The sequence below is a fragment of the Choloepus didactylus genome, chromosome 4 (genome assembly GCF_015220235.1).
Source record: "Choloepus didactylus isolate mChoDid1 chromosome 4, mChoDid1.pri, whole genome shotgun sequence".
NCBI classification, from domain to species: domain Eukaryota; kingdom Metazoa; phylum Chordata; class Mammalia; order Pilosa; family Megalonychidae; genus Choloepus; species Choloepus didactylus.
The window spans coordinates 50,107,043-50,134,948 of NC_051310.1; the positions used below are offsets into that span (position 1 = coordinate 50,107,043).

At 40.9% G+C, this 27,906-nt stretch overlaps 1 protein-coding gene across 1 annotated transcript in view; it reads right to left on the bottom strand.

The window, feature by feature from the left end:
- The window catches only part of PRKCH (protein kinase C eta), a 247,447-nt gene that overhangs the window by 37,324 nt on the left and 182,217 nt on the right, over positions 1-27,906 (bottom strand). Inside the window, exon 10 of the mRNA XM_037832583.1 lies at positions 27,148-27,302. Within this exon, the coding sequence (XP_037688511.1) occupies positions 27,148-27,302 (155 nt within the window). The remainder of the gene's footprint in view (positions 1-27,147; positions 27,303-27,906) is intronic.

Sequence of the window (27,906 nt, forward strand, 5' to 3'; positions counted from 1 at the left end):
ACTGTTATAAGTCATGCAGTGATAAATGAAGGTATCTTTCTACAACTCCAAATCTGTTAATATTTTTCACCAGGAATTTTCACAAATAAGCAATCAACTCCTGGTACCACATGTACATTTAAGAATTTCTATCAAAGCCGCTGTGCTGATGTTCACCTTCATTTACCACAGCAAGCCAACAGAGGTCACGGGGACACAAAGGAGCAGGTAGGCAGACAGCACAAATTCCAATCCTGCCTTAGGCTGGATTTATATGATTTTCATTTCCACAACTCAAATGTATTCTCCATGAGGGGAGGCCTCACTATTTTCATTTGTCTTATATTTTGGGATTCTCTTCAGTGTCTAACAGTGATTTACACACAGCAGGCCTCTAATAAATGGCTATTAACATTAACAGCAACCCTTCTCCTTTACCAGCTGAAGTCAGTTTGGTTCCGAGCTCCTCGTGAGCTGCAGGTCTGGATTAGGATGACATGGGGGCTGTCAAGAAGCTGGCATTGTTCTGGGACCTCTGGAGCCAACCTGAAGGTCCCTCACCTGCTGGGATCCTGCCTTGGGGGTGACAAAAGACCAGGACAGCACCCCAGGAGCCTCTGTGGCTATGAAAACACTCTCAAGTCCACCCCACTCTGGAGTCTATCCTTCAAGTCCAGACCAATTTCAAGAGATACCAGAAAGGAAAAATGTGTCCTGCTTGGTGACTGCCTGTTAATGTTTAGCTTATAGGTAAGAGCCACCTTTCTTCTTGTAAAAGAAGGATACTAAAAATTCCATCAACTGCCTAAACAGGATTTACATGAGTTTAACTGGCTAGTACAGAACACAGTGAGTTCTTGGAGTGGCTTCTGTCATTAAGATAGTGACCCTGAGCAGAGAGCACCATGGGGACAGCCAGGTTGGCTGAGAGCAGCTGGGCAGTGGGGGTGGAGCAGTGTCAGAGCACACAGTAGCCTCTCAGCTCCCACATGCCTTCTGAGGGACACGTATCCTTCTCTCGCTTTGGAGGCAGCACAGCGGAGTGGACATGCTGGTGTTACCTGGTGCACTGTCTGGTCAGTTAGTTAAGGGGCAAGGACACTTGTCCTGCGCCAGGTCACAGAGTTTCTAGCCTCAGCTCTGCTAAACTCCCTGGGTCTCATTTTCCTCATGTGTACAATAATGGGATCCACTTGGATGCCCTCCCTCCTGTACTTCTCACATCCAGTCAGTCACTAAGAACCAACAATGACAACTCCTGCTTATATGTTGAACTGAAGTCCTCTCCACCTGCAACTGCCACTCATCAGCCCATCATGTTGCACTGGGATGATCGCATTTCTTGACCTATCTTTTTACAATCCATTCTCCATGCTGTGCCAGTTACTTTTCTGAAATACAATTCAGATCTTGTCACTTAAATGCTTGGACCCTTGGATGGCTCCTGCCAGCCTTGAGCACTCACAGCCACCCACGCCCAGCCTTCGCCTGCCCTCCAGCCTCATTTCCTGTCCGGCTGCTTTTTACCTTGCTTTCAGAGTCCCAGCTGAGCACCACACTCTCTGTCCTTTTGTTCTGTTTTGCCTAGAGCAGTGCTCCTCAAAGTATGGGACCCAGACAGTGCTTGTCTACAAACTATTACCAGACTGCAATGAGGTAGGCAGAAAAACAGACAGTAAGCATTTAAAAACTTTGATAACTACTGGATCATTGCATTTCTGTTGACTCTAATAAAAATTTGAACTTCTAATCTGTCTTTTTTTTCATTTCATTTTCTAGTAATTTACTTTTATTACATGTTACAAAAGTATTGGTCCTCAGTAAACTAGGGGGAAAAAAAAACAAACAGCAGCAAAAAAAAAAAAAAAAACCAAAAAGGCCAAGGTACGTTTCTTCCAACTTTTCTGTTGGCTGATCGCGTCAGCCTCAACCACCACCTTTCTGTCTTAGAAGCCTTCTCCAGCCCTTCCTAGGACAAGCTTGGTGTCTGTCCTTTGTGTGCCAATGGTATTCGGTACATACTTCTAATTATAGCGCTTATTGCACTGACTGTAATCACTGGTTTCCCTGCAGGAGTTTTCCAAGCTTATTTTAGCTCTCTAACCTCAAAGCAAGGTGCCTGGCACAGAGCTGTTTGGTCTACTAAGTGCTGATTGAACTGAGCAACTCTAAGATTCTTACTCTACAGTTTGGTGCATTCCCTTTATCTACACACCCCTTGAGTGTAAAATCCTTTTGGCCAGTACATCTTCCTCCAGTATCTGGGTGGTATTCTGTACATAGTGGGTGCCAAGGAAATGGAAAAGAAATGTTGGGGACTCCTTTCTGCATCTGGTGGTGTACTTTATGCCAAACATTCAATTTCACGTTTCCTTTTGTAGCTCTCAATCTGGTCCTAGAGTTAATTTAAGAAAATTGGGCTTGTAGGTATAACAAGCTGCAACTAATGTTTTTGCTCAGTGATTAATCATCCTTACAACAGTGTGGCATTATAAATTAGACAAGACAAATCACCTCTGTACATCGTGCATAAAATTAAAAGGTCAGTCTAGGAAGAAAAGAAAGAATGAGATTCCTGAAGTCCTTCATCAGGTTGAAAAGCTCATTTGACAGTGGCTGGTTGTTTTGTTTTTTTCCTTTTTTAAGGCATTTCATAGGAAACTCCAAAGCCACAAGGCATTTCATAGGAAACTCCAAAGCCACAAGGGATGGAATATTACATAGGAAACAATTTAAAAGCTCAGAAAATTCTTTAAGCCTAACTGAAGAACACCATTCCCATCACATGGAACTAATTTCTTTTTAAAAGTTGATAAAATGAAAATTTCACTGGGGTCTTTTCCAAACTGTTATGCTGACCATCTAGTCTTTCAGTCTTAAAAGATGCCCGAGCCTGCCCATGGCACAGACACTGGGAGCTGGTACAGCCCCAGTCGGCTGGCTCCCTGTGTTTCCCAGAGAAGGGAATTCAGGAGCATATTTCCAGAACCCCAGACTCTTGAGTTTTTCTCTCAGAGTTTCCTTCTGAGACCTTGGAAAAATTCTCTCCCCCTTTCTCTGCCCAAGATCCCCCTGTTTAAAAAGGGGTGTTATTATCACCTGGCATTTGCAGAGTATAACATGTGAAATCCTGTCCCAAGAGCTCCCTGAGGGCTTCTGATCCACAGTCTGGGAACCCATCCTCACTTAAGGTTAGAAAAAAATCAAGCATGCCCTAGAGACAGGGTAAGTGATTTTTCCCCCACTCAGAAAAGGGACTCTAGTCCTCATTCAAATTACACAGCCGAGAATCAACTGGTGAAAAACATTCCAATATTAAAGATCTGGAAAAACAGAGAATTACTTTGAAAACAGAAATTTTTAACTGACTGATGTGGGTAATCTACAAGCAATCCAGTTCTGCCTACTCAGATAAACCCATGTTTCACTTTGAGTTTTATGGCCATTCCAAACCACGTTTTATCTGCCTACAGAGCCTGGATCCCGTTGACACAGAAGTGAACTTGAAATTTTTGATCTGGGTTACATGACACATTCCTGGCCAGGAGGGTGGTGCTGTCTCCTCCTGTAACTTTCCACTGATGCAAACGGGGTCACTAGGGCCAGGAGGCGGCAATGGCAGGGCGGCAGGCGGCGGCTGTGTGGGCAGAGAGCAGGTGTCGAGGTGGAGCACAAGCTTTCTCTTCTGTAAGAAGCATTTATAGCATCCGCTTGGCACACGTAGGGGAGGCTGAGCACCTTTGTACTTTGTGCCACAAAAGAGCTATGACAACCTCCAAGCCACTGCTCTTTTGTTTCTCGTGTGGTTCGGGAGGCAAGATGCTCACTCCACCCTTGCAGCCCATTAAAGGCCTGGTTTGGGTTGGGGGTTGCTCCATCCTGAGTCCTGGGCTGGTCAACGTCAGGTGTGACATGGGTGAGTGGCCTCAGCTGGTGCCCCTTCCTAGGGACAGGGAACGTGACCTGATCTCCGAGGAGCCCCAGGGCAGGCTCTGGAGCAGCATTCTGGAGGAGGCAGTTATTTGTGCTGGATGCTGGTCACAGGTCTTAACCAAATGGAGACCATTAACTATCCCATCTGCTAAAGTCTGGGGTCAGGGAAACCCCCTCAGGTATGTGAAAAGGGAGAACTGATGGTCCTACCTGTGTCATTCAACCAAAGTAAGATGCGAGTTCACTATGTGTTGACTGTGACTTGAGGTGAATCCAAGGCAACTAAGTACAATCGTGCTTAAACCTCTAACCACTCCTAAATGTCTCATTTGTGGGCTCCTCCTCCTCCACCCTCCCTTAAAGGGTAGGTGGTTCTCTAAGGTTCTGTTCCTAGCCCTTGCCTAGGTTTACATCCAGCGCGACTGCTAGACCATATGTTGCCTTTGTGCAAATTAACCATCTGCCAGAAAACTGTCATAGTCATACAAATCTACACTGACTACGAAGAAATGGCACCTCCTGGAGTTGTTTAGTGCACAGTCTACCCAACTGTACACAGTCACACTGCTTGATTCTCTACCTTTGTAGCTGAATCCCATGAATTCAAACATTACTCTGGGCAGATGTCTCCCAAATCTAAATCTCCACCCTGCCACCCCTCTCGGGAGATCCAGACCTGCATTTCCAACAGCTTTTTGGGCATAGCTCCTGGGGGTGTTTCAACCCTTCAAACACAAAAGGATCAAAACTGAACTTTACCCAGCCCATGTCCTCCCTCAGTTGAGAACTCCAGAGGTCTTGCATGCTGGAAATCGTGGAGTCATCTTTAATGGCTGCTCCTTGGTCCTCACATCTATTCACTGCAGAGTCAGTTTTTCCTCCATAGTATCACTCCCATTCCTCTTTTCCTTTCTCTTCCCACTGGCTTGCTTCCAGCCTTGACCCTCTCTTTCCTGACCTGGTATAGGGCCTCCTAACTGAACTCCTGGTTTCCAAGCTTCCTCCTCTGTACTCTATTTAACATACCGTATTTATTTCCTAGTTAGTCTCTTTTTCAAAAACCTCTGATGGCTTCCACTTGCAGGCCAATAAAGCCCAAACTCCCCAGCATGGCATTCAGTCTTCCATGATTGGAATGGAATGACCTCAATTGCCACTTCCCTCTGGCTCCTTCCCATGCGTCCCTCCAGCCATGCTGAGTCCTCACAATCCCTGAGCACAGGACACATTCCTGCCTCCATGCCTCTGTCCCTGTTGTTCCATCTGTATTACCTGTATCTCCTCATTCTGCTGTTTACCAAAAACCTACACATCCTTCAACACAGGTTCAAACACCATCTCCTCTCCAGGGCCTCTCCAACCATTTCCATCAGATACAATAGCTTCCTTTCCTGTGCGCTCCTTACTTTGAACATTTATGGTACCATATTTTGTCAATTTACATATGCATCCAGAACCCCAACAGACTAAATCTGTTTATTTATCTTTCAATCCTCAGAGGCAAACACAGTACATAAAGTAAGGGCTCAGGAAATGTCGATCCAAGAAACCGAATAGTGAAGGAATCTCCTTTGTGGTCAATGACTTAATGATGGTGTCCTCTCATCCTCCATGTCTTCAGTTAAACAAGGACAAATGGTATAGCAGTATAGCAGGAGAGGGCTGTGGGGCACTTTCTAAACCATGACAAGTCAAATTTAAAACACAAGCAAATATTACACCATAATACACATTAAACGCAATTCCTGGAGACGGCAAGCTCTGGATGGGGGCTGAGTGCTAGCAGGATGGGCTCCTTGGAGGAGGGTGCCTCTTTCTCGAAGATGCTGGGGCCTCTTTCTCAAGTCCACTCCTGCCTCTGTGCAGTGATCCAGTCTCTAAACGGGCCCTTCCCCAGCACCCATGCCAAAGACACATTACGGGAGTCTGAATATTAATCAGAATAATTTCCCCACAGGGTTGGGAAAAGGTGAGCACTGGGACAGGAATGAACAAACAGGACAAACAAGATGCTTGCAAATCTAGCTAGAGATCTAGTGCGGTTTTGCGAAAATAATAGACCACTGACTGAGTGAAATAATTTCCACAAACTTTGCTCTTCAAGATATATTTACAGAGATGAGAAAGCTAGCAAAGAAAGACCATTTGCAGTGCAGGGCCTCATCTGCAAGACAAGCTCCATCACCTTGTCAGCATTTTTCATCTTTACCCTGAAATCATGCTAGGACATCCAAACCCACTCTTATCTGAGACTGGGTCCCCCAGTTTCTGGGAAAGAAATGGCCGGGAGCATAAATCTCCCAGTGTGCAAGCTGGAGAAGGGAGACTGGCTTTGCTCTTCTGACACAGTGGAAAATGCTGGTGTCTGCACATGCTGCTTGTCCCTGCAGAAGCCAGACTAGGCCATAAAAAAGGGAAGAGCTTTCAAATCTAGCTGATCATTTTGCTTACCCACCAACTAGGCTCTGTCTTCCTCTTCCTTTTCCTGTCTCTATGAGTTTTAATCTCACACCAAGAGGGGGAAAAAATTCCTCTTTTTCACTACGTAGAGAAGAAAAAATTCCAACCTTTCTATTACCTTGATTATAAGATCTGTGCCAGCCCCCTCCCTTTAATATTTGGGAAACAGGGAAATTCCTCAAAACCAATGACCAAAAAATCTTGCTAGCTACCAGTACTCTCGCTTTCATCAAATCAGAGTGCCTTTTGTAATCTAAGGTTTCTTGGAATCAAGGAAATACAGTAGTCATCAATATGTACTTCCCTTGTCAACTGCTGTGTTAAAGGTTTGGAGACCAAAGGGAAAGACGTTTTAATGGGGAAATTCAGGGCTCATACATTCACCATAAAAGAAAACAGAGCCTGTGGTAATTCCACTTGAAGACACTAATGCCTTTTAAGTGGGCTGGTGGAAGATCACTGGCCTACAGGAACTTTCCTATTCTCTTAAGACCAGACTATTTCATTAATCATTTGTTCAGGAAGAGCCACTGTGAGGCGGGGGTGGGGGGCCATGGCGGGGTGGGGAGAAGAGGCAGTCAGGTTCTGTTTTCTTTGGGCTTATCTTTTTCTCTCTTTCTCAGTCTGGGAACAAGGAGCCATCGGGCATTTGACTGAGAGCCTCTCCTATCCATGGAAATCTTAGACATGACAGCACATCTGGATCTCTAGGAGACTTACTCTAAGCATGAAGGAGAAACTTTTTGAGAGGGTGGCAGGGCCTGGGGGTAGCTAAAGAGAAAGGAATATGAGCTTTCCAGAGAGAACCTGCCCAAGAGCCTAGGAAGTTTGAACTTGGCTTGGAAGGGTCGACTCCACATGCCATAAGGGGACCGTCCTTGGACTGGCATGAGCAGGGACATCTTTTATCCTTGCCTCCAACCCCTTTGGGGCTGGGACACTGCCACCGCCCCACTGATTCGAGATCTGGGGCCACAGAGTGGTGAAGTTCCTTCTGCTGACTCACACTTGAGCAGCATGGCAGTTTGCAGAAAATCTATGATGAAAGATGGTATTCCCAACATTTCTCCAAGTGCTCAGATTTTCCAGTGGATTTCCCTGAACACAGTCTTTCTGTTGCCCAAACTGCAGAGGCATAGCTCAAAGTTTCCAAAGTGAGGTGGAAAAACTCACTGTGGTTGGAAAATTCTAGTATTGCCCTCATTTTTTTTTTTTTTTTTTTCTGAGAGACCCACAAGGGGACCTGCTGAAATGTAAGACTGAACCAGGCCTGGTGAGCATTGATTTGGAACTAAAGAACACCTGCGGGCTTCAAAGGATGCAAATAAGTGGCCAGGGACAAACATGCCTTCCCGCTGATCTGGCCCTGGGCTCCTTGCCTTTCTTTCTTTTTTCTTTACCTGAATGTCAGTTGTATCGACATGTGAGTTCTGATCTGTTTAGAAATGTATAACTGGAGTTTCCCCACTGGTCCCCACTCTGAAGAGATTTCAATTTCAGATCCCAGTAAAGTACTTTAAGTATTTAATAACAAAAGGAGAAGCAAAAAAGTGGAGAGAGAGGACTTGGCCACCATCTTCCTCTCCTTCAGCCCTATGGAATAAAACTAGAAATGAAAACCTCACTTATTTCCTTCCATATAATTTTCACAACTGGTAATTACTTTTATTTATTCGTATGTTTGCACTAGAATACAAGCTTCCCCAGAGCAGGGAACTGACCTATGGTCACTATTATCTCCCCAAGCACAAAGTAGTTCTCAATGAATATGTGTGGAAAGAATAAATGAATGATTAAATAGATAGATGAATAAATTAATGAGGGAACAAATTGTGCTTCAGCATATAGAATGGAGATCTATAAAGCTATAACTATAGACACATTTATACTTCAAGTAAATATATCAAAATATTGTGCAAATGAAATAAAATATGGGGAAAGCAATTTTTCTCAATGCATCTTCAAAAACTAAAGGAAAAACATTTTCAAATAGTTTAATGACTAAATTTCCAATTCACAGACCAGGGGAAAACAGTCCATGAAAGGAGAATGCTGGGAAATCCCCTCTCAATCTGCAGAAACTTCGGTACTACCGCCTCACAGAATGAAAAGGTCCGTGACGACCATGAGAATACTATCTGAAACGGGGCTTTGAGAGTGGAGTAAATTTGGACTTTTCTGGGCAAACTGATCCACCTCTTCACTTTTCAAAGTTAAAGCAATTTCTTGAAATTCTTTTCATGTTGAAATGCTGGTTCTTTTTGCGTTTTCATCTTGAGAATTAATTCTTACAAAGCAAGGCATCTTGACCTTCTCTGGCGAGTTTTCAGCTCTAGAATTAACTCTTAAGACACAGAGTGTGGTACACGTCACATTTCCTGGATTATGTACCAAATGAAACATTGTGTAAATGTTCTGCCTGGTGAGACTTTGACTCTACCTCTCTTGCTTTATGAAAACAGAATGTAAGAATATACAATAGACACAACAAATTGAACAAAGCAGAGTAGCCCCTCAGAGGCACTTCACAGATAAAGTACTTTTTAACATATTTATTTCCGTTGGTAGTGCCACTGCACTAAGATTATACTCAGGCTTTCTGGCCATAAAAGCTTCAGTTTTTCCTATTCTTGCTGCCAAAGCTGAAACGCCAAGAAATGCTGGGAACCTGGCCTGTGATTATCCGCACTTCATATTTTACATTCTAAAACCCAAAGGAATAAGCTGTGGAGAACAGAGTTCTATTTCTTAAAAATGGCAGCTGAACAGATACAGCACTGGAGCTCTCTTGAGCAGGGCTGAGAATCTGCATAGGGAGAAACAAACAAAGACCTCTCAGATCCTTCCAGTCTACGTGCACCCTCCTGGCATATGTGAGGGACCCCGGCTAACTTTTCTCTTTTTTTTTTGGGGGGGGGGGTTGTTATTTTTTAACCTTCTGAATTACTCAACCAGATTCTTAAGGGGCAAAAAAAAAAAAAAAAGAGAAAACCACCACCACACATGTAAGTCAGTCATAAGGAAACTAATTTACCGCCTCTGACAGGTTTGAACCTGTCTATCCACAGATGAGAAAACAAAACGTCTGTGTTCTTGAGGCCAAAATTGTGTTCCCTTCCTTAGTGGAGCCGTAAAGCAGGCAGCCCCATGGCATTCAGTTGTGAGGCTTGCTTTGTCAAAATTCTCCTCACCAGTGTTTTAAATTAATTTCAAGCACACAGTGTATTTTCCTCCATTCCATCCTCAAGTACAGGAGTTAGGGGGGAAAGTGTGTATATGCGTGATGTATGTATGTATGTGTGTGTGTCAATGACTGATTTCAAGAATCAATACAAGGGACACGAGTGCCTCAGGAAGGACTCATAACGACAAGACATGTTCCTATAAAGGTTGAACTTCATGACTCAGTGTCACTTGCCTTTCCCTAGTGCTCAGTCTCATTTCTTTGTCATAGGAGTGTTAAAATCCTCACTGGGTGAACTTGGGAGGGGCAAGCTTCTCGTTGCTTGGATTAAACTAAGATTTAATTCCCCCTCTTGCTTAACGAGCAAGACTGCGGGCCGGCGGTGATGCCACTTCCCTGTGCTTTCAGAGGACAGGCTCTCACCTGCGATGTCTCGACCCTTGACAGTGCTTGGTCTGGTGCTTTGCAGAGAAATGTGTTTGAGAACCAGCTGATGAATAAGTACGCTGCTTCCACATGACAGAAGGTACTATACAACCACAATGGAAGTGTGTGCTGCTGCTCCTTAATCCAGTTATAAATAACAACTGATGCAAGTGTGCTATGTGTAGTGCTGCAAATAAACTTCTCATTGCAGCTATGTAACCACAATGAACTTTTATAAGTCTGTTACATGATCTAAACAAACCTGTACAATTCTCCAACAAGAGATAGCAGAATTCTTTACAGTACTTGAATTCCCACCCACAGACCCTTCTGAAAAGAGAAAATGTAGCTTAGATCTGGGCCCTCTAGAGGTTTAGGAAAAGCTTTTGTTCTTCAAGTATATAATACACTATCCTTTGTGTTTCAACAGGAAACATATTAAAACACAGAGCTTGTATATGCATAGATCATTTCTGGAAGGACATGAGAAATGGATAACCGGTTGCTTTGGGGAAAGGAGATGGGGAGGCTGGGGACAGAAATCTTAGGAGGATTTACCTTTCACTGTAATCATTTTAGAACAGCTAAAAATTTCCCTCTTTACGGTGTGTGTGTATTAACTCAGCTAATTAAATTAAAATGACATTGCTCTTTAGTTAATCAATTATACCACATTTATACTGATTTTCCCATCACTTATCTTCCCCAACGTATTCCCCCAGCCAAGTGTTGGATCATTTGCTAGAAATAAAACAGAAATCAAGAAGAGAGATAAGAAATCTTGCTATACTCTGTGCCAGAAACTAAGGGATACCAAATGAAAATTAATAAAAGTAAGAGCTTGATGCCAAGGTTTAACGTAACCATGACAAATGAGTGTAAAGTATGGGGCTGCTGGCTTTTAACTCTGCACGCCCTGGAGTTACTTCTCTCCCTCTCTGACTACTCCCTCTCACTCTTTACTGACCCCACTTCTCCTCTTCCTCTGCCCATAACCCACTTCCTTTGCTTAGTTCTTCTTAAAATATACAACTTCAAAAATCACAAAAATAACAGTCTTGCCATAATCAGTGAGACGATACAAAGACATAATGAAACATTAATAACTGTTTTCCCTTCCCCAAACTGTTTCATTTCTGCTCTTCCACAGCTTTCTCCATGTACATATCTATGTACAAATGGATTTTGTTTTTGTAAAAATGGTATTAAAATGGAAGACACACTATTCTAACTTCTTTTTCTCATTTATTTATCCAGAACATCCCACCCAGGTCAATAAATGTAGACCGAACTCATCCTTTCTTTTAAGAGTTGCATAGTCATCCAAAGTATGGGTGTACCATAATTTTTTCAACTATTTCCTTACAGAATCTGTCCACCTCTTAAATGCATTCATGTTTAAGGTTCATTCCTGTCTCACTTTTATTCTTAATAACTGGTAATGTGTATGGAGCCATAACTGGTACTAGGCACTAGGATAAACAAGCCACATGAACTAAATCCTCACAATAACTCTAGGGGTAGGTAGTACTGTTGGCTACATTTTGCAGATTAGGAAATCCAGACAGAAATTAAAGAATTTACCCAGTATCTCAGAGCTAGTACGTTGTGGAGGTAAGTTACAAATCTAAGTTTGATTCCAAAGCCATGCTCTTAACTGCAAGTTAGCACTATCTCCTTTTCATACTTTCCCCATACACTTACCCTAGAGTCTATGGCCACAGCCTTAAAGATTAGCCTAGTATTTCTACCTTCGAGATGGATCATGGGAGTTTGCTGGGCACCTCCAACTTGGTGTGTCCCAAAGTGACTTCACTGTCTCCTCCAGACTCACACCTGTGCCCCATCTTTGGCAATGGCATCAACCTCTCTCCTCAGCTTCAAGGGGGAGCTATCATTATTGTGATGTATCTCCCTCCTTCCCCTTTGTTAGTCCATCTACTTGAAGGTCAAATCTTTCTTTCCATTCTACATTTCTCCCATCTATTCCTTCCCTCCTTCTGCTTGTGATGTTCAAGAGTTTGCACTCTGTCAGTCAAACTGCCTGACTTTGAATCCCAGCTCCACCATTTGCTAGCTGTGTGACCTTGAAGAAGTTGCTTGGTTTCTCTGTGCTTTAGTTTCCTCCTCTTAAATTGGGGTTAATAATAGTACCAACCCTATAAGGTTATGAGAATTAAATGAAGCAAGATATGTGAAGTGCTTTGTAGTGGCTGACATACAGTAAAAGCACCATAAATACTAGCTGCTATTATTAGTAGTAATAGTAGGCCCCTACTTTAGCTACTCATTATTGCTTAACTGAGCAGACTGTTTTGTCTCCCAGATTCCACCCCTTCCAATCCAACCTCCACACAGTACTAAAGCTATCTTCTGAAAACAAGCATCTGACCTTGTCTCCCGCCCACACAAAGTTTTCAATGGTTTCCCAGTACGTGCAGAAGAAATCTAAACTCCTAGGTCAAGGATTGCTATTTCTGCATAATTTGGCCTGAGTCTAATTCCATCCATGCCTTCCCTCTCCTCCAGCCATATCAGTGTAGTGGTGGAACCTGAACCCTCCTTACTCTCTCCCATTCCATGACTTCACTCACTTTTCCCTTCCCTGAAATGCCATTATTCCCCCTGGTCTCATATCCCTGAGTCAAAGATGACAGATAATAATGATACTAATAGAACAATGATATCTAATGTTTATTGGGCCCCTTACTCTCATTAGGCACTATGTTAAATGCTTTATGGTATTATTTAATCCTTACCAATATCTTGTGATGGAGGTACTATCATTATCCCCATTTTACAGCTGAGGACTATGAGGCACAGACAGATTAAGCAAATGTTCCATTCAAGCTCTATTTTTTCCACAGAAACTTTTCAGATTTCCTTGGAGAATGTAACCTTTCCTTACAGTGTACATACTGAATCCTATACTTCATCACAGCCCATTCTGCCTTGAATTCGAGTTATTTATTTATGGATCTACTTTCCAAATTAGTTTGGAGTGCTTGGGGAACAGGACTCATTTAACTCTTATAGGATACCTATCTTGCACAGTGTGTTATAGATAACTAGAAGATGCTCAAACATTTGTTGAATTGGATTTGAATAATAGATTTAAAATGGAAAGGAGTCTACTTATCTTAGAGGAAAAGCCACTGTAAGAGTTATGGTGATAGAAAATTCATCTAGGACATCTGCATGTATTTCTAGTTAGGAAAATCAGATTCACATGCAGATATCTTGCATAAACCACTATGCCACTCTCAATGGCCCGACATAAAGGCATACTTTCACTTTCTTCTGTCAAACTATATACCCACATTAAGAAAGAGGAATCAAGTTGAGAAATGGGAATCTTATGGGTTTTAGTGCACTCTTTATGTACTTAAATAATTACATTTTCCAATAGCCAGCATCTATTTCTAAATCATTGAGAACTAAAAAATAAGTCTTAATAAAGTTTAGTGTTAAGTTTACTAAAGTTTAGTTACTAGATTGAACCAATTCACAGCATTACTTTAAGTAAATGTTTGTTTATGAATCTACCTCTGTTAGCAAGTCAATGCCTTGTATGTAATGGGTGCTTAAATTCATTAAAGAAATGGAAAAAATAGTTCCACATAAATGGAATGTTATATTATGGACTTAAACCAAGAGTTTTATATGGAAACATCAAGAAAGAATGGTAAGTTAAATATAGGTATAGTAACAAATTTTATAGAAATATTTGCAAATAAGTAATTCACTCTAAATAGTTAAAATAAGCGTGTAAACTTAAAGGCTGTTTGAGGAGAATCATGGCCTGACTGGACCTAGCATATGGTTATGAGCAAATCACTGACTGACAGGTGGAAAACATCTACCTTTCCAGAATGGACAGTGGATCCATAGCTCTGGGATTTATGACTAACTTCTCTGTTTGCAAGTGCACACAGAAGCTATAGCTACACTCAAAAAGGTAGGCAAGGATTAAATTCCACAAAGGGAAACTTAAAACACCCTATTCTGAGATTATCACAACAACAATTAACTTTCCACCTTGCTTGTTACCCCTATATTAAGCATCAACAAAATGCAATTAAAGCCCAAGTCTTATCTGGGAGAGGTAACATGTGCTATTAACCACAACTCATATTAGTTTAATTAACTAATTAGTAGCTAAGGCAGTTTTAATTTTATAAGAGAAGAAGGAGGTAATGAATCAATTAGGTATTAATTCAAGGCAAATATCTAGAATGAATAACTCCATGTATGATTTACGATTGCTCAGAAATCAGTGATTGCTAAAAGACAGCCAGAATGAGCAATATCACACTAATAATGTTTCCTTCTTTGACATATAAACTAGATTGAGAGATCCAGATTGACTTCAAATACCTGGAAGGCTTTCTTGTAGAAGACCTGCATTTTTTTTCAGTCTGTCCCTAAAAGGTGGCTCAGAACAAGTGAATGGAAGCTACTATTGGAGTCAATACAAAGGAGAAATTTCCAATAGTTATAGATGCCAAAAATTGGAGGAAATAAATTCCCCTTTTGCTTGGTGGTGTTCAAGCACAGAAAAAAACAACAATCAAATAACTGTGCAGCAGGATGTTGGGTATTTGCTTTAGAAGAGGAGGGGTATATAACTTTGAGTTACCTTCCAACCCTGAGATGTAGAATTTTATTGGAACATGGGGCAGGTAAATTTTGATGCAAGTGCCAAGAACGGTATAGAACGGTGACATTTATGCAATGCACAGGTCCGGATGGGGGAGGTTGGGAGGGGCAGTGTCAAGGGAGTTAGGAGATATAAAAGGTCACACTGTCAAACTGCCCCTTCCCATCGTGGGCACCACATACATACCTCTCGAACCAGAGTCCCTATTGACCTTGCTCTCCAGTACTTCTTTTTGTAACTGAACCCGGAAATTTATTATGACCAGCATTTTTACCAAACAGTAACATGGTGTTTGTACTGATTTATATTTCTATTTGTTGTTTTTAATGGACTATTAGGAAAACTACTGAAAATTAAAATATGACATTTGCAAGACAAAGGAAAAACTTCCACTTTCAGACATTTGCTGCACACTATCTATCAAAAGGCAAACTACCATACCCCATTCTGCTATTTTTCCTGCCAGTCTTAAGTACTAGGATCCAGGAGAAGGAAGTGGTCTCAACACACCTGAAAAACATAGCTCCAAGACTAACATACATGGGTCAGTGATTCAAAAGAATGACAAAGCCTTGGTCGAATCCTCAACTGAGCTCTGTGCCAGTACACTGTGTGTTCAAGCCCAGGAGGTGCTGTTCTCATCAGGGCTAGAATCATTTCTGGGTGGTTTTGGCACTATTGAGCCAAGTAATTGCAAGGCACGCTGCTTCATATAACAGAAAATATTAAAAACTGAATACATGCATGAATGAATGACTTTGGGACTTCTTCTGAATTGAGATTTACAGACAAGGAGTGATCATAGCCTGAAAGTCAAGGCCTGACAGAATGAACGTAACTAGTACAGAAGCAGGTTACCTACTTTTCACAATATCATGTTGGAAACTCTTATTCACTTATACCCAATGTAACATAAAAGATTTCTTTTGAAAACAGCATTTTTAATTATTAAAAATGCAATACTTAAAAGAAGCTTTGAGCAACCAGCAAGAAGGGGCAGAAACATCTTTCTCAAAGCTCCAGAAAACAGCTAAAGGACTGCAGTGACAAGGCGAGTGCCAAGTCAAAAAAAAGGCTTCCTAGGAGTAGGATTTCATGGTGCCTTGGCTGGTTCCTCACCCACCCCCTCACTGGCTCAGTGTGAAGCCAGCCCATGCTCTCGGTGTGGATCCCTAGTTCCAGTTCCGGAGGGCGTAGAGGAACCCTTGTGCACATACTGGGTGCATGTCTGTCTCACCCAATCCATCTGGTGGTGGCCTGAGGGACTCACTGTTCCAGAACTGCTCTGTATGCAGAAGGCAGCTCACCAAGCTCTCCTATGCAATGCTGTGAGAGAGCAATCAAGAGGCTGTATGAGGTAAGGGATTGTTGGCTGTAGGACATGCAGTGTAGTGTCCGGGACCACAAAGAAATGGTTTCCTAGGGAAGAGGGGACATTCCTATCTGAGTGAACCAGGGAATTTCCAAGGCCACATATGCATGTCCAAGACTAGACACAGGCACAAAAAGGACCAGGGTGGCGTCTGGTGTGGAGCTAGTCTCTAAATTCATTGCACAGATAAACCTGAAGGAGAACACTCATACAAATCAATCTACAAAGACTGGGAAAGGTGGTGTTTTCCTTTTTCCTTTCCTCCTCCTCCTCTTCCTTCTTTTTTTTTTTTTTTTGTTAGCTTCTGGCATTCAAGGAAAGTTAGGTCATAACACTAGCTGGATGCAAGCTTAAGGAACAAATGCCACAGAGTCTAAATTACATTAATAACACATTGTCATTAATTTCAACAAAAGATTACAAAACATACAGAGACACAGGAAGTGATGGCCCAGCCAAAGAAGATTAAAGCTTTAGAAATCATCAGTGAGGAGGACCAAACCTGGGACATACCAAAGACTTTTTAAAAAATGGTCTTAATTATGTGCAAGGAGATACAGGAACACACGGACAAAGAACTAAAGGAAATCAGGAAAAGACAGATCAACCCAAAGAAATATCAATATAGAGAAAGAAATTAGGAAAAGGAACCAAACAGAGCTAAAGACCACAATAACAGAAATTAAAAATTCCCTATAGGGGCCCAACAGCAGATAGGAGCTGGCAGAAGAAATAGAGAACTTGAAGATAAGAAAATTAAATCATCCAGCCTGAGGAGCAGAAGGAAGAAAGAATGAAGAAAAGTGAACAGAGCCAGAGACCCCTGGAACACCATCAAGGTACTGACATATGTACTGTGGGAATCCCAGAAGGAGAAGAAAGAGAGAAAGGGCAGAAAGAACATTCAAAAAAGTAATGGCTGAAAACTTCCCAAATTTAACAAAAGACATGATTTCAAGACAAGATGTTCAACAAACTCCAAACCCAAACAGACTCATGATACAGTATACTATAATCAAATTGTCATAAGCCAAGATAAAGAGAGAATTCTGAAAGGCCACACAGAGACGAAACATGTCTTGTAGAAGGGAGCCACAATAAGATTAAGTGTCGATTTCTCATCAGAAACCACGGAGACAAGAAGATAGAGGAATGATATATTTAAAGTGCTGAAAGCAAAAAGCTGTCAACAAAGAATTCTATCTCTGGCAAAACTGTCTTTCAAAAATGAGGGAGAGATTAAGATGTTCCCAGATAAACAAAAGTTGAGTTTGTCACCACTACAACAGTCCTACAAGAACTGCTAAACAGAGTTCTGAAAGTTGAAAAGAAGGGAAAACAGATCATAAATCAAAGCTGCATGAAGAAATAAAGATCTCCAGTCAAGGTAACAAGTGAGGTAGATATCAATGTGAGTACTATTGTATGTCTGGTTTGTAACTCCACTTTTAACTTCCTACAGATCTAAAAGGCAAATGCATAAAATATAATGACAAATCATTACTTGGACTTATATGAACATCAAATTGATGACAAGAACTACATAAATGTGGGGGTTGGAGGGATACAGGAACATAGATTGTTTCTACTATTGAAGTCAAGTTGGTATCAAAGCAAACAAGAATGCTATAGATTTAGGATATTAAATTTAAGCCCAAGGTAACTACAAATAGTAACTTACATACTAACTGTCTTTCCAGAGCCACCAGTTTTCTTATCTGCAAATGAAGTGTAACACCACTTACCTTGTAGAGTTGTCGTAAGAAGTAAAACAGAAATAGATAAAAGCTCCTGGCACAGTGCCTGGTACAAGGTAAAAATGCAATACATATGGCTTTGACTCTGAATCATAAAATCGAGGCACAGGAGTCTGGATTACCTCCTACCACTCTCCCCAGCCCACCCTGCTCCTTGACTGCCGTGGGCACACTCCCCTCTCAGGGACTTGGCCCTTGCCATTTTTTCTGTCTAGAATGCTCCTCCCCGGGGCCAGCCACATACAGCCTCCTCACCTTCTTAGGTCTCTGATCAAATGTCCCCTTGTCAGAGAGACCTTCCTCAATCCTCCACATAAAACAGTATATCCATTCTCCCCAAACTTTATCTTCCCCTCGTCCAGCTTTTTCTCCACAGAATTTATCACCCCATCTTCACTAGATTTACTTTTTTTGTTTGTCTCACTGTCTGCACTAGAATTTAAGCCCTATGGTGGTAGAGATTTTTGCCTGTTTCATTTCCTATACGTATACCTCAGAGACTGACACAAAGTAGATACTCAATAAATAATTGTTAAAAGAATGAATGACTACCACAAGCTTGAGGGCAGAGTCTATCTTTATTATTTTTGACTCCCCAAAGGCTGATATAATGCTTTGCAATGCAAACTGTTCATATGACATATAAAGATAAACTGACTGTATTTTTATTGTTTAGCAAATAAATCCAAGATTGTCTTTAATTACAGTGAAGCAATAGGTTGCTTGGTCAATTCACTGGGGAGAAGAGCAAAACTGGTGGCCTGATTTCATTAACTGGTGAAATCCATTAATTCATTTATCAATTAGTCCCAATAGCCACAGCCTGTGTAAATGCAAAAGGTCGAACACTGATGAGATATGCCAGGATTCAGTATTCCACTTTAATAGATGAAGTACAGAAAAAGCACTCAGAGTGATCCAGGGCTTAACTTTCTTTCTGCCATTAAGCTGGGTTCTTTGAAAAACTACAATACCAGGATTAAGACACCAGCATATTCATTCTGCTAATGGTCTGAAAACGTTCTTGAAACTCCCTTCAAATTACCAACCAAAATTTTGCTTCCACATTGAAAGAGGTAAACTCAAAATGAGTTCAACTGCTTCCCTCAAACATTAGGGAGATAGCTGAAATTTAAGCAAAATTCAAGAGTTTATATAGTCTCCAAGTTTTACAATCTGTCCCATATGATCCAGGTCTTCCTAAGAAACCTGTCTCAGGGGTTTGTGATGAGTATATTAAGCAAACATAATTTCAGAATGTTGCTAAAATACAAAAAAAAAAATGATTTGGTTTGAAAGAAAGCATAATAAGATTTAGTTTACTGTAAAGATATTAGTCTTCAGAGGATGAATTTTCATAAGCTAAAACTCCTATTTTCTGAATAATTCCCTATTCCTGAGGAAGCACCTTGAGGTTAATTTCAGATCTAGCCTATGCTACAAAAAAGTAAAAAATAAAAAAAAAACACCCCCAAAATAAAAAATAAAAAACAACACATACACACAATCAGCTGAAAACACATATACAAAGAATAATCTCTTATGTATGGGGTTTTTCCAAGAGCCATCACATTTTCACTTCCATTTGATTTGAGCTTCACTAACACCCTAAAGGGAAGCTGTGTCAAAGGTAGCCCCATTGCACAAATGGGCAAACAGGCTCAGCACCTTCAGTGACCCACACAAACATCCAGTACAGCATGAAGCACGGACAGGACTAGCACCCAGGTCTTCTGAAACCTATGCCCAGCATTCTTTCAGTAGAAACTTACTTTAAAACAAGTGATCTCTTTCTACTGTTTTATATCATTACTTTTTTTTTAGGAATTGTGCTTTGAGGACACTTACTCTAAATGATACAGTATCGTGGTTGATTTTTTGTTTTAAGCCTGGAAGAAAATTCAGGCAGATTTTTAACGGGGTCCAGTTCCCCAGGATTCTCTCCCTGGCTCACTGTTCCTTTTAAGACACTCATGTTGGGTGACCTCATCCAGCCCTGTGATCTGGAGTAATAGCATGTGCCGATGGCTTTCAAATATTTAGTTCTAGTCCATCCTCTTCACTGGGACTCAGACTCATATCCACCTGCCGACTGAGCATCTCCAACAGAATATGTCTCTGGTACCTGCCATATAATATCATCTTCCTCTTTTGCCTAGACCCCCTCCCGGGCTCATGACCTCTCCTAGCGACGGGCAACATCGTCCACTCAACCTAGCTAACATCTGGGAATAATCCCTAGTTTTTCCTCTTTTGCCTAGACCCCCTCCCGGGCTCATGACCTCTCCTAGCGACGGGCAACATCGTCCACTCAACCTAGCTAACATCTGGGAATAATCCCTAGTTTTTTGTTTATCCCCTGGATCTATCTAATCACTAGGCTTTGTCTGTTTTACTTGCTAATGTCTCTTAAACTCATGCCCTTCTCTTCAGCCCTACCATCACTCTCTTAGTTCAGGATCTCATTATCTTCTTTCCCGGAATGCTGCAAGAACTTCAAATTGAACCCCTCCTCCGCCATGCATATGCCCCACCCCCTCCACAAAAATGTAAAATATAAATCTGCTCATATCATGTAACCTTCTGAAAGCCCTTGAAAAGGTCTCTTTTACCTGCTACATAAAGCCCAAACTCCCTAGCATGGCATTTGTGTCAGACACTGCGAGTTTCCTATCAAATAATTATTCTCCCCCATCTTCCTTAATAGCAGAACCCTGATTTTTAGAGGCGCATGCCCCCTAGAAAACTGTACTTCCTAGCTTCCACTGCAGCTAGGTAGAACCATGTGACTGAGTTCTCGGCAATTCTATGTAAACTACAGTATGGAATTTCAGAAAGGCTCCTCCTCAAAGGGAGCTGACTCAGCTGGGAAGGAGTGCCTTATAGCCCTTTTTACTGTCTGGAACTGGAATACAGAGTTGACTCCTATAGTTTCAACAATCATCGTATGGCAAGAAGGGACCTTGAAGATGGCAGGACAGAAGAGGCAGAAATCTAGGTCCCAGATGACTTTATGGAGCTTCCTCCAGACTTCTTACATGAGACATAGTGGTTTAAGCCACTGTTATTTTGCATTTCCTGAGACAGGCAATGGTGCCAAATCCTAAGTGATGCAGAATTCAAACATCTCAAGAATGCCAAGCTCTTCGTAACTTCATTTCTGCTAATCTCTCTAGCCTCCTCTCCCACGATACCACAAATTTATGTACTACCAAAATTTTCCACACATCCACCATGAACTTTCATCCTTCTCTGCTTTTGCTCAAGCTTGCCCCCCTACTAAATATCCACCTCATCTTTGTTCAGCTTTTAACTTTTCACACACACCTCAGGTATCACCTCCTTCAGGAAGGTTGCCTGAACTTTCATATTAGGCTACGTGGCAATTCTCTGTGCTTCCAATAACACTCTGCATGTATTCTAATTTTGGAACCCATCTGCCATTATTTGTTAAAGGGCCATCTCTCCCACCTTAGAGAAAGAACCTCAAAGGCAGACACTGCATCTACTCATCCTATACTTATACCTCCCAACGCAATGCCTGGCACAAAGTAGGAACACAGTAAATGCGTTATGAATGCAACTGCTTTTCCTCACTGAAGAGGAGAGAACAGTATCTAATGCCTCAACCATCTTGATAAGCTCTTCATTTTGGCAGTAAGTTGGTGAAAGAAACAAAATTGTCTAATGGTAATTTTTTTGCTAGAGAGGTAAAATAAATTGCAGATGAACCATCTTAAGAGAACATCCACTATGAGAAGCAAATTTACTTTCTGGATTTTCAGGCCTGAGTTCCCTCATCTGAAAAAGAGCATTTGGCACCAGACAATCTTTGAAGTCTCATCTGGCTCTAATATTTTATAGTTTCATTGTTAACAGAAGCACGTACCCCTGGACACAAGGCACTCACTGTGAATTGAGGGCTCCTCCAGGCACTGGCAACATGACCAGCCTTACCTAACTTTAAATAAATTATTTACAAGGAGTGCCCAATAAAATCTTGAAGTCATCAGAGGACACTCTGCACACTCAAGGATAATGAAATGGCAATTGTGAGAAGAATCTGTCCTGGACTCCAGCCACACTGGCTTTCAGAAGCCCTTGAACTGGCTATGTTCCTTCCTTTGAATTTTCTGTCTCTTCCGTCTAGAATTCTCTTTCCTTTTCTCTTCACCTAATTACCTTAGTTCAAGAGTCACTTCCTTAGGAAATTATCGATCTCTCCCTAACCATGTCGAGTCATCCTATTAGAGGATTTTGTTCATTGCATTGCATTCCCTCCTTTGCAGAGCTGATCATGGCTGCCATTTTCTACTAGTTAGTGTGATCATTTGATTGAGGCATTTCTGCATTACTAGACCACACCCTCCACAAGGAAGCATTCTGGTTTTGTTCATCATGATACCCTTGACAGGTAGAAGATTTCCAATAAACATTTGTTAAATGATCTCTAAAGGCTGTGCAAGGGAGCAGAGACGTGGCCAATGAATTTTACTATAGGGAAAGGGAAGGCTGCATTTCGGGAAAATGTCAAGTTATTCTAGTTATCTGAAAAACTCTAAACAATCAAATGTGAAAGTTACTAAAGCATTGGGCATCCCCACAGCCAGCACAGTCTAAAGAAACAAGGACTATATAAAAAATAGCAAACTGCAATTTGTAGCTCTCTTTTCAAAGCAGATCAAAAAAGGATAGACCTACTAGTTGGAGCAGACGGAATTATGTTATCAGAGGACAAAGGGAAAAGAGAGCTAATAAATTTGTCTTTCACATCCTCTATAAAAAAATATTCTTCTCATTAGATGGGTAGTATAAATATAAATATGGAATTGAATTACAACACAGATGTAGCAATGGTAAGGATCCAAAATTCCAGGCTCAAGTGAAAGACATTTGGGGACTCTGGAAGTCTGCTGATGAGAAATACTGAATAGAAAGAGAAGTTCAAGGAGATTGGAAACAGACAGATGCTGCTACAATTTTCAAGAAAAGGGAGAGGCAGCTATCTGACAGCAATGACTCAAGAGCATAATGTCCATTGCTGGTCCAATACACAAATTGATTTGGAAACAGATGATGTGCAAATTCTTAGACCAGTAAGCAATGCTCACCAACAAAGCTATGCCCAACTAACTTCAGACTTCAGATAACACAGACATCTGGGGTCCACAGAGGCACCTTACGGGTCTCGCATGACATCCTTGACATACAACAGTGAGATCACAGTCAAGACAGGCATATTTGCATGGGTCCAATAACTGTATCCAAAGACTATCTTAATAGATCTTATCTTGCAGGGAGATTGCTAATCTTCTGAAATTCTGCGTTTTTAAAAAACACATCAAATTAGGTAGAGATTTTTCTTTCAATTCGAGAAGAACTCAGATGATTTTCTTTAAAAGTTAATGTGCTACACAAACATATGAGCACAAGACAATATGTCAGTCTTGGCACTCAGTCTCTGCGGCACAGAAGCTTTCTCTCTGGGACAGTTCCACGTCTAGAAAATGGGACAATGAAATTCCACAGTAAGAACTTAGAGCTTTAGCGGTAAACACTTATTATAATGCTTCCAGCATGCCAAGAACTGCACGAGGTACAAAGTGGTCAGACTAATGACTTGAAAGTATGTGATTAAATGAGCTGTGTGTTTAAGTGTACCATGGTAAGAAAGAACCAAAATTTTAATAGTGCCCCTCTATAAATTCTTCCTCATCCAACATAGTTTAGATACATTTTAAGCTTTGTCGGTAAAAGCAAATCATATTTATACTTGCTTTAGGACTTTGGGGTTGAAATGTCAATGAAGACTGAATTCCTCTTTGATACAGTTTATGAAACATGATAGAAAAAGGTACTTACAATGTCTGTAGACAAGTAGATGGGGATGTGTGCTCCTATATTTCCCTAACTTTTCTGTAATGCTAGGCTCAGGAAAAAGTCACTGCCACATGTAAACTATCCATGAACTCTATCTGTGCTCTCCATCAGCCAACAGGCCCAGGACAAAGGACTGAATGGTCTTCTTTCCCATTACAGAAGCAGACTCACTGACTGCCCACTTCCCTGCTGACTCTTATTGGTGTCTAGGCCAGGAGAGGCTCCAGACCTTCCAACTAAAGGCAAGGAGGCAGACTTTTTCCTGCTGTATCTCTGGGAACTGGGCTTCTTTTCCTACATGAAATGTAAGTGAACATAACTGAGAATCAAGGTCAGAACACAAGCTGAAAGTACATAACTGGCCTTTTATTTATTTATTTTTTTAACGTGTCAATTCATTTTTATTTAAAAATCAATGTCATTTTCAAAATATAAAAAATAGACATATTTTCAAAGAACCACTTAAATATGGTTTTGTAAACCACAATGTTTTATTTACAACAAATAGATGGCAGTGCAACAGCATTCAAAATGTGTTTGATAAATAAAAATGTAATTATTATTCTGACATACTTTTGGAGAAGGCCTTTATACACTCATAGATATTTACAACAATTCATGAATGTAAAAATCAATATTGTCCATTAATGTTATTTGTTTCTAAGCATGAATTTGAGCAATCAATATAGATTGATCATTTAATTTGGGATCTGGACCCAGATATCCCAAAGTTAAGCGAGTATTACTCTATATAGAAGGACAGTTTCTCATTTCCATACAGTTTGCCAACAAACATACCCCAAATATTCCAGCATCTGTATAAGAGGGAAGAAATTTGCTTCAGAAGGAGCCTAAGGCACTACCTTCTAAAGTCCTATTTGATTTACAATGACTTGCAGATGGTATTATCTTTGTAACCTGCTGGACAATACCCATCCCTCATCCTACCCCACCCCCCAAAAACAAAAACAAAAACAAAATAATCAACAACTATTTGGGTAGATCAGACATATCTTCTGGGGAGATCATTTAGCTCTGATGAAGGCTGTCTTGGCACTCATATGAGAAAAGAGGCTTTCTGCTGCTTCTAAGTCTCCCAGCTGGGTTCCCAGTATTAAATCTACATCCCTTTGTGACCCGAAGGTGCCCTTTACTGTGAATGAATTCCAAGGATGTGGCTTTCCAAGGCTTAACCTTACGACTCCCCTCCCAGGCCAGTACCCTGTGTGGAATTAAATTACCATGTGAAAATAAATCTGCAGGACAAAAATAGCATTTGAATCTATCCTAATTAAATGTGCTCCCTTCAGGTCAACCATATCAGTTATAACCTGAACACAGGAGTCAAGTAAATTAAAATCAATTCTCAGAATTGAACCACAGATACCAAGAACTGAAATAAAACTTCTCAAGATATAGGCTGATACCACTTCACCAGAAACTAAATCAGTTTACACAATGTCTATCCTTCACATTTCAAGACAAATGAAATAAGTAAACTGAAAGGTGATAAAATGTAATACAGGAAAATATGCTTGCTGCCTCACATCAATATAGGGTGTCGCTGAAATTGTAAAGCCTCTGAGAATTCATGAAACCCAAGTTTAGACATTACTGCTTTTCCTTACTCGGCTTCATTTTCATGAATTATAGTTACCCTATCATTGAAAGGGGAATAAGAAGATAACTCTTTGGTGGTACTCTAAATCTTCAAGTCTCATGAGGAGACAGTGTAGCCCCACAGTTAAAAACATAGTTTGAATCCTGGCTTTACTACCAGTTAGCAGTATGACTTTTAAACCTTTGAAAGTTCAGTTACTTCTCTAAACAATGGGATTAATATCACTTCATAGAGTTGTTAGGATTAAGGGAGAAATGCAGATGAAGTGCTGAGTCTGTAGCAAGGGCTTAGTTTAGCTCTTTCTTTCGTTAATATTATTATGATTTACCATAGAAGTCCCTACCCCGTAAGCTCTTTTTTTGGGGTAAGCAGAACACAGATGGATAGATAAGCCATAGAGAAAGAAATAAAAGGGGAAGTTCACTGCCCTGATCTGACACCACCACTAAGAAGTACTCTCAACCCACTCACCATCAGAGATGGTACAGCATCCATCCACAAATTGTGCACAGGGCAGAATTCTGAGATAGGGGCAATCCCATGATAGAGACACCAGGAACACACCACAGCCTGGTAAAGAAAGCTCAAAACACAGGCCGTCTAAAGCATCCCAGGGCAGCCCCAGGACTTAAGAACATGTGGAGGTTCCTGATTACCGTCAAGCAGATGGCTTCCATTGCTGGTTATCCAGTCCTGGTTCCCAGTTCTGTACCTCTTTCTCCACCTCATCATGTATTGGGTCTGTGATCTAAGTTTTAGCGCTCTGCACTGAGAATTAACCACAAGATATTTCTGTATGCTGCCTGCTATACCTCCTTTGCTTACCCACTTCTTTCTGGCACTACCAGTCCTGCGCCATTCTTCACTATTCTCACTCCTCTCTTCCTATTCTGTCTCCCAAGGTATTTAAGAAGATTCACTGTTGTCAAGGCTGTCTTACATTTTAATGATAATGTCAATGCTGTCATGAGCTCACAAAAGGAACAGCATTTAGCAAGTTTAATAAATAGCAAATTCCAATCAGGAATTTCATGCTCTCAATATAAACAAGAGATTTTTATTTTCTCAAAGGAAAGCAACAATTTCATCTCAAAGGAAAAAAAGGTTCATGTGGCAACTAAATTATAATGTGATTTAAAGAGTAGGATGACACTGGCAACAAGAAAAAAAGGAGGAACTTGTAAGACTAAAAATTGTCTATCATTCACTGTCACATTTCCCAGTTAATCTTTCTCTCTGACTAAAGTTTCATTTGTTATCCGTTAATCTCTGAGATTTAACAATATCCAGCAGATTTTGAGCCCATTCAAAAACATGATCAAAATATTGTGTGTCATGAAATGGAATCAAATAATACTGGGGTGATGACAAGTAACAAATCCCATCAAGCAGAACACTGCTCATCCACAGTTTGCTTCTTAGTTCCCCGACTGGTGAACCACAGTCCATCCAATTGAGATTCTTGTTTATTTTAGCAATTTAGAGCAATGGTTATCCATAATCCTCAGCTTAGGTATGGATGGTTAAAACAGAATGGATCCATGATTAACTCATTCACTTCAAATGTTAAAACAGAGAAAAGAGAACAATGTGTTTAGTTCCTTGTAGGGCTTGATAAGAAACAGGCCCCCAGCAAACCCCGTATGAACGAATTTATGAGCCTCTCAGGCTATTTCACAAATACCAAGTGGGGCAAGTCTCAGTTTGGAGATAGTGTCCATCACTATGTTCTTCATTTTTTTCTAATGAACACTTAGAACTGTGGTGAATTTAATTTGGAAAGATTTAAATCGATAGTCATGAGAAATGGAAGGATGGATCAAGCAAAGAGACGAGACAGGGGATGAATTATGAGAGAGGGGTTCCTAAACTCACCTATAGATGATTCCCTTCTCGTGTAGGAACATGAGAGCTGAAATGATTTCTGCAGCATAGAAACGAGCTCGTGCTTCATCAAAACGACGAGACTTCTGAATGTGAAACATCAAGTCGCCGCCATTCACAAACTCCATCACAAAAAACAGACGATCCTGGATACAAACACAAGACAGGATCCAGTGTGGTATAGCAATAAGCCTAGAGGTCAGTCAGAATCAACTTCAGGTGTGGTGTAGGAGAAGGCATTGTCAAAGGGAGGTACTCAGTGAAACTTCCTGACAGTGAGTCAAAATGCAGTATGATGGATTCTGATGGGATTCAATACCTTAGGGGAGGCTAGCACCTGGATTTCCTTTAATTCCACATGGCCTTGAGTTTCTTCATTAAATAAAAAAACAGTGATGGCATCAGAAGTGTTTGGTTTTAGTTCTAGCTCTGTACCTTAAAGATCATGTAACACTTAACTTCTTTGGACGGTCGTCATGAGTGAAGTGGGAACGACAATGCTATCTTTACCCAAAGCATGGGGCCACAAGGATGAAAAAACTGTTGAGCAGATGTACAAGAAAGTGTTTTATAAACTATAAGAGAGCAACAAAAATTGAATGGTAAATGTCTTTCATCTGGAACATGCAGGGTTAATCATTCAAATGTTAAAACAGAGAAAAGGTGCTTTACCCCAATTCCCAAATGGGCAGAGAAGAATCATAGAAAAAGGAAAACCCTAAAGACAAAGCAGCCAAAAGAAAGGCTAAT